This window comes from Pristiophorus japonicus, chromosome 13 (assembly GCF_044704955.1).
Source record: "Pristiophorus japonicus isolate sPriJap1 chromosome 13, sPriJap1.hap1, whole genome shotgun sequence".
Lineage (NCBI taxonomy): Eukaryota > Metazoa > Chordata > Chondrichthyes > Pristiophoridae > Pristiophorus > Pristiophorus japonicus.
The window spans coordinates 170940538-170953276 of record NC_091989.1 but is presented as its reverse complement, the minus strand read 5'-3'; the positions used below and the strand labels follow the sequence as shown (position 1 = coordinate 170953276).

Here is a 12739-nt window from a genome sequence, read left to right as displayed (position 1 = left end):
GATGATGATAATGACCACATAATCTATTTTTATGTTATGTTGATTGAGGGATAAATATTGGCCAGGACACCAGGGATAACTCCCTTGCTCTTCTTCGAAATAGTGCCATGGGATCTTTTATATCCACTTGAGAGAGCAGACAAGGTCTCGGTTTAACATCTCATTTGAAAGACACCATCTCTGACAGTGCAGCGCTCCCTCAGCATTGCACTGAAGTGCGAGCCTAGATTTTTGAGCTCAAATATCTGGAGTGGGACTTGAACCCACAACCTTCTGACTCAGAGGTGAGGGTGCTACCCACTGAGCCACGGCTGACACCTTTAAAACTGTGCCTTTAGTCAGTTTAGAATACTGTGGACGCGCTCCAAGCATAGCGTGTTTTCTTGGGAATTTTCCAACATGTAAGTTGGTATGATGGTTAATCTATGGAATAAACTGAGTAACTCGTATGGACTTCAAACAGTATCTCAACAACTCGTTTTCAGACCCAATCAACAGATTCCTTGATCTTGAAACTAAATAGGGCATTTTATGCCATCATGCCTCATATTTAGGGCAAATGAGTTGTTGGTCGAAAACTGGCTTTTAATTGTCCCCAAAATCTTTTCTACAAAATGACAGCATCAACATCATCATATGCAGTCCCTCGGAATCGAGGAAGACTTGCTTCCACTCTAAAAATGAGTTCCTAGGTGACTAACAGTCCAATATGAGAATTACAGTCTCTGTCACAAGTGGGACAGACAGTGGTTGAAGGAAAGTGTGGGTGGGGAGTCTGGTTTGCCGCACGCTCCTTCCGCTGCTTGCGCTTTGTATCTGCATGCTCTCGGCGATGAGATTTGAGGTGCTCAGCGCCATCCTGGATGCACTTCCTCCACTTAGGGCGATCTTTGGCCAGGGACTCCCAGGTGTCGGTGGGGATGTTGCATTTTATCAAGGAGGCTTTGAGGGTGTCCTTGAAATGTTTCCTCTGCCCACCTTGGGCTCGTTTGCCGTGAAGGAGTTCCAAGTAGAGCGCTTGCTTTGGGAGTCTTGTGTCAGGCATGCAAACAATGTGGCCCACCCAGCGGAGCTGGTCGAGTGTGGTCAGTCCTTCAATGCTGGCCTGATCGAGGATGCCAACGTTAGTGCGCACTGTCCTCCCAGGGGATTTGCAGGATCTTGCGGAGACATCGACGATATTTCTCCAGCGATTTGTGGTGTCTACTGTACATGTTCCATGTCTCTGAGTCATACAGGAGGGTGGGAATCACTACAGCCCTGTAGATCATGAGCCTGGTGGCAGATTTGAGGGCCTGATCTTCGAACATTTTCTTCCTCAGGTGGCCGAAGGCTGCACTGGTGCACTGGAGGCGACAGCACTCAAGCAGCAACTCACACCAACCCAATAACACACCCACACAGATGTGTGTAGGGGTGTTGGTGGTTGTAATATATTTGCTTCATTGGTTCTTTACTTAAGAATTCATAGCAATTTAATTGCTATTAAGAACTAGTTGATTTATTAGCAAAGGTTTAACAAACACACTACACATTACCAGTTAATCAACCAGGCTCACAACCACCTGCCTCATCGTGAACCCAACTGGCTGGGGTTTTATTGAGTCTTGTGAACATCACGTGACTGGCTAAGCCACTCACAACTCAACTGCTCTACAAACCTGAGAGCATACTCACAGATGCATACATTACAATGGTAACTGTAGAAAGTTGTGGGATATATCGTGGAACACTGTGACACACCGAATCACTTGCCCTGCTCATAACCCAGCAAAGGGTTGCTTAAAACATGAAAAGGACTTGGTTTATTGCTGATGTACCTACCTGAGCAGTAGAACACACTCGCAGTATTTCCTTTGAGGCCCCAGGAGGGGGGACAATTTTGTTGAACAGTCCTATTCGCAGCCGAGGAGTTGGAACCAACAATGTTTTTCTGGCCTACAGTATAAAGAGCACACCAGTTATATCATGATGCATGCATCTTGTTACACCGCTGTATCTTCCACAGTACCCGCAGAGATTACAGAACATTAACACACTTTAATGCTGTTAAGTTGCAAAGTGGCAATGACAGTGTTTGTGAGATGTCCAACCGTACTGCAAACTTCACTTTTCAAAGGATCTTTCTTTACAATTATGAAAGCTCCTCACTACACTGATACACATAACAGCTTCACACATCATGATAATAGCTCTTTTTGTTTTGTTTACGAGCACTCCTTGGTCTGAAATTAGTGGACATACCGCCGACTGCCGACATACTGCCCAAAATTGTGAAATTCATCAAAAAATACCAACATACCGCCCGGTGGAAAATTCATCAGTGACATACCACCGGGCAGTATGCATACTGTCCACCCCTGCATTCCGCCAACATACCGCCCAAAATTGCCAAACTGATGACTTACCACCGACCCTGCAGACCGCCCTGGAAAAGGTGGTTTTAAGTCAATCTTCAGTCGGCAGTATGCACCTTTACCTGTGAATTTTTAAAAATCTTTCACCTCCCCTGTCTCTTGCCCTCCCCCACAACGATCTGTTCCCCCCCCTCACAGCGATCTCCCCCCCCCCCCCCCCCCAGATAGCAATCTGTTCAACGAGCATGTCGGCGAGTGTCATTCTCATCTACATGTGCCCGTGGCCACATCATCCGGAAAGACAGCGTCAGTTTCCACGTGTACGCTGACGACACCCAGCTCTACTTCACTACCACTTCTCTCGACCCATCCATGGTCTCTAAATTGGTAGACTAATTGTCCGACATCCAGTTCTGGATAAGCAGAAATTCTCTCAAATGGAATATTGGGAAGACCAAACCCATTGTTTTTGGTTCCCGCCACAAGCTCCGTTCCCTAGCCACTGACTCCATCCCTCTCCCCAACTCTTGTCTGAGGCTGAACCAGACTGTTCACAACCTTGGTGTCTTTTTGACCATGAAATGAGCTTTTGACCACATATTCGCAACAAAGCCAAGACCACCTATTTCCAAATCCATAACATCGCCTGTCTCCACCCTTGCCTCAGCTCATTTGTTGCTGAAGCCCTCATCCATGCCGTTGTTACCTCGAGACTTGACTATTCCAACGCACTCCTGGCTGGCCTCCCACATTCTACCCTACGTAAACTAGAGATGATCAAAACTCGGCTGCCCCTGTCCTAACTCGCACCAAGTCCCGCTCACCGATCACCCCTGTGCTCGCTGACCTACATTGGCTTCCGGTTAAGCAATACCTCCATTTCAAAATTCTTATCCATATATTTAAATCCCTCCTCTAATTCTACTCTCTTGAGCACCCCTGATTATCATCGCTCAACCATTGGTGGCCGTGATTCCTTTACCTAGGCCCGAAGCTCTGGAACGCCCTGCCTAAACCTCTCCACCTGGGTGAATGTGTGTCGGTGTGTGTGTGTGAATGCGATGATGTGTTGGTGTGTGTGTGTCGGTGTGTGCGAGTGTGATGATGTGTCGGTGTGTGCGTGTCGGTGTGTGTGAGTGTGAGTGAGTGTGATGATGTGTCGGTGGGTGTGAGTGTGATGATGTGTCGAGGTGTGTGAGTGTGATGATGTGTCGGGGTGTGTGAGTGTATGTGATGGTGTGTGTGAGTGTGATGATGTGTCGGTGTGTGTGTGTGATGATGTGTCGGGGTGTGAGTGTGATGATGTGTCGGGGTGTGTGAGTGTGATGATGTGTCGGGGTGTGTGAGTGTATGTGATGGTGTGCGTGGGGAGAAGGGTAAGGGTAAGGGTAAGAAGAGGTAGAAATCGAGTTACGGCAACAAAATGTATTATATTTTATAAAAAGAGATTTAAAAAAGACTGAAAGATTAAGATACTATGATCCTCCCTGCAATTTGTGCTTCAAGAAGCCATAGGAAAGCTCACTGGCAAACCTTTAACACAATCCACTGACATTTTACAAGTTCATGAGCATTCAGTTCAAGCCATGCATGCAATTACTTTAGAGGAAGGGAAGCTTTAGGAAAGTTCCAACAGCAGAGTTTAAAGTCTGATGATGACTGGTGACGTCACAATACAAGTGTTTAGAATAATCCTTTAACGCCCTCAAAAGCTGCAGGTAACTTAAATAACAAAAACAATTTGTATTTGTATAGCATCGTTAACGTGGTGAAACGTCTCAAGACGCTTCACAGGAGTATTAAAATGACACTGAGCCGCTTAAGGAGAAATTAGGGCAGGTGACCAAAAGCTTCCTCAAGGGGGTAGGTTTTTGAGGAGTGTATTGAAGGAGGAGAGAGATAGAGAGGCATGAGGTTTAAGCAGGGAGTTCCAGAGTTTAGGGCCCAGGCAACAGAAGGCACGGCCACCAATGGTTGAGTGATTATAATCAGGGATGCTCAAGAGGACAGAATTAGAGGAGTGCAGACATCTCAGGAGGTTGTGGGGCTGGAGGAGGTTACAGCAATAGGGAAGGACGAGGCCATGGAGGGATCTGAACACAAGGATGAGAATTTTAAAATTGAGGTGTTGCTTAGTCAATGTAGATCAGCGAGCACAGGTGTGATGGGTGAGTGGGACTTGGTGCGAGTTAGGACATGGGCAGCCGACTTTTGGATCACCTCTAGTTTACATAGGGTAGAATGTGGGAAGCCAGCCAGGGTGCATTGGAATAGTGAAGTCCAGAGGTTACAAAGGCATGGGTGAGGGTTTCAGCACCAGATGAGCTGAGGCAAGGGCGGAGATGGGCGATGTTAGACAGTTGGAAATAGGCAGTCTTAGTAATGCTGCGGATGTGTGGCCGAAAGCTCATTTCAGGGTCAAATATGACATCAAGTTTGCAAAAAGTGCAGCTCAGCCTCAGACAGAAGTTGGGGAGAGGGATGGAGTCAGTGTCTAGGGAACGGAGTTTGTGGTGGGGTCCGGAAACAATGGCTTCGATCTTCCCAATATTCAATTGGAGAAAATTTCTGCTCACCCAGAACTGGACGTCGGACGAGCAGTCTGACAATTTGGAGACCATGGAGGGGGTTGAGAGAAGTGGTAGTGAGGTAGAGCTGGGTGTCATCAGCGTACATGTGGGAACTAACGCTGTGTTTTTGGATAAAATCCAGCAACACTGTTAACATGAGGAATGAACAATGTTTTCCACCGCGCTTTCCTCATTGAAATAAATGTTTGTGACCACTTTTACGCCCCAACTTGAAAAGGTTATTAAAAATATCAATGGAATCCTGCGTATACGTTAAAATACATTATATACAGATTTTGGATGCTTTATTTTACCAGAAGAATTTCAGATTACGGTAGTTATAGCAAATACTTTGCAATGCTCAATGGTATTTGGGATTTAATGGATAAGCCTCTGATAAATACACTTAAACCTTGGGTCTGTGGTGCAAGGGAGCTGCAGGAAAAAGCGAGGCAATAAATAAAATAAAGATTATGCTTCAGAACATGTTGCAGTATAATTCTTTAAACCCAAGTACAACAAGAGGGGCATCATTTTTGAGGATATATATGGAAAACATTCAAGTGGCCTAGTAATTGGCAACAAGCACAGAAAGTACTGCCACCCCCTGCCATGCCATAAATGGCTTATCTTACATTACAACAGTGATTGCACTTCAAAAGTACTTCATTGGCTGTAAAGCACTTTGGGACGTCCTGAGGTCGTGAAAGGTGCTTTCTTTAGTTTACATCCGTTGTGAGATTAACATGCTTTTAACATGCCACTTGTCCCCTGCTGCTCTTTTGGAAGGGAGGGGAGTAGAGGAGAAAGTATAAAATTCCTCTATTACTTTATCCTTTCCTGTCCACATTCCAATTGAAGGGCCACCTATCTCTTGTGGTTGACCAACTCCCATGTCTAATGCTGCTCTTCAGTTGGATGACCAGTGCATGACACAGTCCAGTACACAGAGGCTCTCCTCACCGTCTGATCTTATTTCCCTCCCCTTGCATAACCATGGAACTAAGTGGAGGCCAAGCACCTCCCATAATAATATCACGGAGATCTGGAACTGAGCCGAGCTTGGAGTGCGGTTATATCAATCCGAGCACCCATTATTCCCTTTGCTCTTTAAATCGTGCTTCAATGTGCTTCGTCATCCTGGAACCCCTGTTTTTAATTTTACTATCAGATGATTTCTGTTGGCATTTTTTGCAGTGTCTTGTATAGCATCGAGGTTAGGCAATTACCACTGCTACCTCATTCCACAGACAGTGCCACTGAAAAGTCAAGTCTGTGGCCTTGGGTTTCGGAATGCACCCTGGCCAGCTCTGAAAAATGGACCCAATATGGTGAGCAACTGGGAACAACCAAACAACTGGATGGAAAGTAATAGGTCAGAAGTACCCTTAAGAAAGGACAATGGTGGGGAGGAGCAATTCATCAGTGTACAGGGTCAACCATGACCCAGTACTCTCATCTCTGAGTCAGAAGGTTGTGGGTTCAAGTCCTGCTCCAGAGACTGGAGCACACAAATCTAGGCTGACACTCCCAGTGCAGTGCTGAGGGAGCGCTGCGCTGTCAGAGGTGCCGTCTTTCAGATGAGACGTGAAACCAAGGTCCCGTCTGCTCTCTCAGGTGGATGTAAAATATCCCATGGTGCGATTTCGAAGAAGAACGTAAATTAAAACGGGGAAGGTGGCTCAACCGTGGCTAACAAGGGAAGTTAAGGATAGTGTTAAATCCAAGGAAGAGGCATATAAATTGGCCAGAAAAAGTAGCAAACCTGAGGACTGGGAGAATTTTGTAATACAGCAGGGGAGGACAAAGGGTTTAATTAGGAGGGGGGAAATAGAGTATGAGAGGAAGCTTGCTGGGAACATAAAAACTGACTGCAAAAGCTTCTATAGATATGTGAAGAGAAAAAGATTAGTGAAAACAAACATAGGTCCCTTGCAGTCAGATTCAGATAAATTTATAATGGGGAACAAAGAAATGGTGGACCAGTTAAACAAATACTTTGGTTCTGTCTTCACGAAGGAAGACACAAATAACCTTCTGGAAATAATAGGGGACTGAGGTTCTAGTGAGAAAGGGGAACTGAAGTAAATCCTTATTAGGGGGGGAAAATGTGTTAGGGAAATTGATGGGATTGAAGGCCGATAAATCCCCGGGGCCTGATAGTCTGCATCCCAGAGTACATAAGGAAGTAGCCCTAGAAATAGTGGATGCATTGGTGATCATTTTCCAACAGTCTATCGACTCTGGATCGGTTCCGATGGACTGGAGGGTAGCTAATATAACAACACTTTTGAAGAAGGGAGGGAGAGAAATAACGGGTAATTATAGACCAGTTAACCTGATATCAGTAGTGGGGAAAATGTTGGAATCAATTATTAAAGATGAAATAGCAGCACATTTGGAAAGCAGTGACAGGATCGGTCCAAGTCAGCATGGATTTATGAAAGGGAAATCCTGCTCGACAAATCTTCTAGAATTTTTTGAGAATGTAAGTGGTAGAGTGGACAAGGGAGAACCAGTGGATGTGGTGTATTTGAACTTTCAAAAGGCTTTTGAGAAGGTCCCACACAAGAGATTAGTGTGCAAAATTAAAGCACATGGTAATGGGGGTAATGTACTGACGTGGATCGAGAACTGGTTGGCAGACAGGAAGCAGAGAGTCGGGATAAACGGGTCTTTTTCAGAATGGCAGGCAGTGATTAGTGGGGTGCTGCAGGGCTCAGTGCTGGGACCCAGCTATTTACAATATACATTAATGATTTGGATGAGGGAATTGAGTGTAATATCGGCAAGTTTAGAAACATAGAAAATAGGTGCAGGAGTAGGCCATGCGGCCCCTCTAGCCTGCACCGCCATTCAATGAGTTCATGGCTGAATATGCAACTTCAGTACCCCATGATCCCCCTAGAAGTAAGGACTCCATCCAACTCCTTTTTGAATATATTTAGTGAATTGGCATCAACAACTTTCTGTGGTAGAGAATTCCATAGGTTCACCACTCTCTGGGTGAAGAAGTTTCTCCTCATCTCGGTCCTAAATGGCTTACCCCTTATCCTTAGACTGTGACCCCTGATTCGGGACTTCCCCAACATTGGGAACATTCTTCCTGCATCTAACCTGTCTAAACCCATCAGAATTTTAAACGTTTCTATGAGGTCCCCTCTCATTCTTCTGAACTCCAGTGAATACAAGCCCAGTTGATCCAGTCTTTCTTGATATGTCAGTCCCGCCATCCCGGGAATCAGTCTGGTGAACCTTCGCTGCACTCCCTCAACAGCAAGAATGTCCTTCCTTAAGTTAGGAGACCAAAACTGTACACAATACTCCAGGTGTGGCCTCACCAAGACCCTGTACAACTGTAGCAACACCTCCCTGCCCCTGTACTCAAATCCCCTCGCTATGAAGGCCAACATGCCATTTGCTTTCTTAACCGCCTGCTGTACCTGCATGCCAACCTTCAATGACTGATGTACCATGATACCCAGGTCTCGTTGCACCTCCCCTTTTCCGAATCTGTCACCATTCAGATAATAGTCTGTCTCTCTGTTTTTACCACCAAAGTGGATAACCTCACATTGATCCACATTATACTTCATCTGCCATGCATTTGCCCACTCACCTAATGTATCCAAGTCGCTCTGCAGCCTCATAGCATCCTCCTCGCAGCTCACACTGCCACCTAACTTAGTGTCATCCGCTAATTTGGAGACACTACATTTAATCCCCTCATCTAAATCATTAATGTACAGTGTAAACAGCTGGGGCCTCAGCACTGAACCTTGCGGTACCCCACTAATCACTGCCTGCCATTCTGAAAAGTACCCATTTACTCCTACTCTTTGCTTCCTGTCTGACAACCAGTTCTCAATCCATGTCAGCACACTACGCCCAATCCCATGTGCTTTAACTTTGCACATTAATCTCTTGTGTGGAACCTTGTCAAAAGCCTTCTGAAAGTCCAAATATACCACATCAACTGGTTCTCCCTTGTCCACTCTACTGGAAACATCCTCAAAAAATTCCAGAAGATTTGTCAAGCATGATTTCCCTTTCACAAATCCATGCTGACTTGGACCTATCATGTCACCTCTTTCCAAATGCGCTCCTATGACATCCTTAATAATTGATTCCATCATCTTACCCACTACCGATGTCAGGCTGACCGGTCTATAATTCCCTGTTTTCTCTCTCCCTCCTTTTTTAAAAAGTGGGGTTACATTGGCTACCCTCCACTCCATAGGAACTGATCCAGAGTCAATGGAATGTTGGAAAATGACTGTCAATGCATCCGCTATTTCCAAGGCCACCTCCTTAAGTACTCTGGGATGCAGTCCATCAGGCCCTGGGGATTTATCGGCCTTCAATCCCATCAATTTCCACAACACAATTTCCCGACGAATAAGGATTTCCCTCAGTTCCTCCTCCTTACTAGACCCTCTGACCCCTCTTATATCCGGAAGGTTGTTAGTGTCCTCCTTAGTGAATACCGAACCAAAGTACTTGTTCAATTGGTCCGCCATTTCTTTGTTCCCCGTTATGACGTTCCCTGATTCTGACTGCAGGGGACCTACGTTTGCCTTTACTAACCTTTTTCTCTTTACATATCTATAGAAACTTTTGCAATCCATCTTAATGTTCCCTGCAAGCTTCTTCTCGTACTCCATTTTCCCTGCCCTAATCAAACCCTTTGTCCTCCTCTGCTGAGTGCTAAATTTCTCCCAGTCCCCGAGTTCGCTGCTATTTCTGGCCAATTTGTATGCCACTTCCTTGGCTTTAATACTATCCCTGATTTCCCTTGATAGCCACGGTTGAGCCACCATCCCTTTTTTATTTTTACGCCAGACAGGAATGTACAATTGTTGTAGTTCATCCATGCGGTCTCTAAATGTCTGCCATTGCCCATCCACAGTCAACCCCTTAAGTATCATTCGCCAATCAATCCTAGCCAATTCACGCCTCATACCTTCAAAGTTACCCTTCTTTAAGTTCTGGACCATGGTCTCTGAATTAACCGTTTCATTCTCCATCCTAATGCAGAATTCCACCATATTATGGTCACTCTTCCCCAAGGGGACTCGCACAACAAGATTGCTAATTAATCCTCTCTCATTACACAACACCCAGTCTAAGATCGCCTCCACCCTAGTTGGTTCCTCGACATATTGGTCTAGAAAACCATCCCTTATGCACTCCAGGAAATCCTCCTCCACTGTATTGCTTCCAGTTTGGTTAGCCCAATCTATGTGCATATTAAAGTCACCCATTATAACTGCTGCACCCTTATTGCATGCACCCCTAATTTCCTGTTTGATGCTCTCCCCAACATCACTACTACTGTTTGGAGGTCTGTACACAACTCACACTAACGTTTTTTGCCCTTTGGTGTTCTGCAGCTCTACCCATATAGATTCCACGTCATCCAAGCTAATGTCCTTCCTAACTATTGCATTAATCTCCTCTTTAACCAGCAATGCTACCCCACCTCCTTTTCCTTTTATTCTATTCTTCCTGAATGTTGAATACCCCTGGATGTTGAGTTCCCAGCCCTGATCATCCTGGAGCCACGTCTCTGTAATCCCAATCACATCATATTTGTTCACATCTATTTGCACAGTTAATTCATCCACCTTATTGCGGATACTCCTTGCATTAAGACACAAAGCCTTCAGGCTTGCTTTTTTAACATCCTTTGTCCTTTTAGAATTTTGCTGTACAGTGGCCCTTTTTGTTCTTTGTCTTGGGTTTCTCTGCCCTCCACTTTTCCTCATCTCCTTTCTGTCTTTTGCTTTTGTCTCCATTTTATTTCCCTCTGTCTCCCTGCATTGGTTCCCATCCCCCTGTCATATTAGTTTAACTCCTCCCCAACAGCACTAGCAAACACTCCCCCTAGGACATTGGTTCCGGTCCTGCCCAGGTGCAGATGTCCGGTTTGTACTGGTCCCACCTCCCCCAGAACCGGTTCCAATGCCCCAGGAATTTGAATCCCTCCCTGCTGCATCACTGCTGAAGCCACGTATTCATCTGCGCTATCCTGCGATTCCTACTCTGACTAGCACGTGACACTGGTAGCAATCCCGAAATTACTACTTTTGAGGTCCTATTTTTTAATTTAGCTCCAAGCTCCTTAAATTCGTTTCGTAGGACTTCATCCCTTTTTTTACCTATGTCGTTGGTACCAATGTGCACCACGACAACTGGCTGTTCACCCTCCCTTTTTAGAATGTCCTGCACCCGCTCCGAGACATCCTTGACCCTTGCACCAGGGAGGCAACATACCATCCTGGAGTCTCGGTTGCGGCCGCAGAAACGCCTATCTATTCCCAGGTGACACTAAGCTGGGTGGCGGTGTGAGCTGTGAGGAGGACGTTAAAAGGCTGCAGCGAGACTTGGACAGGTTAGGTGAGTGGGCAAACGTGTGGCAGATGCAGTATAATGTGGATAAATGTGAGGTTATCCACTTTGGTTGCAAAAACACGAAGGCAAAATATTATCTGGCGGTGAAGAAGGCAAATGGTATGTTGGCCTTCATAGCTAGGGGATTCGAGTATAAGAGCAGGGAGCTCTTGCTTCATTAGCACAGGGCCTTGGTGAGGCCTCACCTGGAATAGTGTGTTCAGTTTTGGTCTCGTAATCTGAGGAAGGACGTTGTGGCTATTGAGGGAGTGCAGCGAAGGTTCACCAGTCTGATTCCCGGGATGGCAGGACTGACATATGAGGAGAGACTGGATCGACTGGGCCTCTATTCACTGGAGTTTAGAATGATGAGGGGGGATCTCATAGAAACATATAAAATTCTGACGGGACTGGATAGGTTAGATGCAGGAAGAATGTTCCTGATATTGGGGAAGCCCAGAACCAGGGGACATAGTCTAAGGATAAGGGGTAAGCCATTTAGGACTGAGATGAGGAGAAACTTGTTCACTCAGTGTTGTTAACCTGTGGAATTCCCTACCACAGAGAGTTGTTGATGCCAGTTCATTGGATATATTCAAGAGGGAGTTAGATATGGCCCTTACGGCTAATGGGATCAAGGGGTATGGAGAGAAAGCAGGAAAGGGGTACTGAGGTGAATGATCAGCCATGATCTTATTGAATGGTGGTCCAGGCTCGAAGGGCTGAATGGCGTACTCCTGCACCTATTTTCTATGTTTTCCCCAGCATCCTAGCCAATATTTATCCCTCCATTTACATCACTAAAAACAGATTATGTTGTCATTATCACATTGTTCTTTGTGGGAGTATGCTGTGCGCAAAATAGCTGCGTTTCCTATATTACAACAATGCCTACACTTTGGGATGTTCCACGGTCGTGAAAGACACTATATAAATGCAAGTCTTTCTTTTATCAACATAGTTTGGCTATGAAGAAAGTCAGCAGCTGCCAATCAATGACTGAATGAGTAGGCAGACACCACAGCACTGCAGAGTAGATGAGGGATAGAAATTGGAATACCTAGGGACAGCTACAGAGCCTCTCGGTTTGTATCCAATCACTCCCTTCTGCTTTGGAGACAAATTTTTTATTCTGTTCTTTTTGTCCATTACTTTTTACAATGCAATATATCTTAGTGATTAATAAAACCGGGAATATCAAACGCGATGCATTTTTGGCTCACGTGCATAACCTTTTCCTTTCAAAGCGCACGCACACAAGTATCAACAAGGTCAAACTGACCCACAATAAACTGGCATTAAACACCAGGGTTGGATTGATTTGTGACAACAATCGATGGACTGCAACATATCTGGTGGAGATATCACAACATTGCAACATTAATGTTCTCAACGCAGGTTTAAACTCTCTCTGGAACA

At 45.4% G+C, this 12739-nt stretch overlaps 1 protein-coding gene across 3 annotated transcripts in view; it reads right to left on the bottom strand.

The window, feature by feature from the left end:
- The window catches only part of mthfsd (methenyltetrahydrofolate synthetase domain containing), a 72208-nt gene that overhangs the window by 26165 nt on the left and 33304 nt on the right, over positions 1–12739 (bottom strand). For all 3 annotated transcript variants that reach the window (XM_070897020.1, XM_070897019.1, XM_070897021.1), the window contains one exon: positions 1825–1938. In XM_070897020.1, the coding sequence (XP_070753121.1) occupies positions 1825–1938 (114 nt within the window). The remainder of the gene's footprint in view (positions 1–1824; positions 1939–12739) is intronic.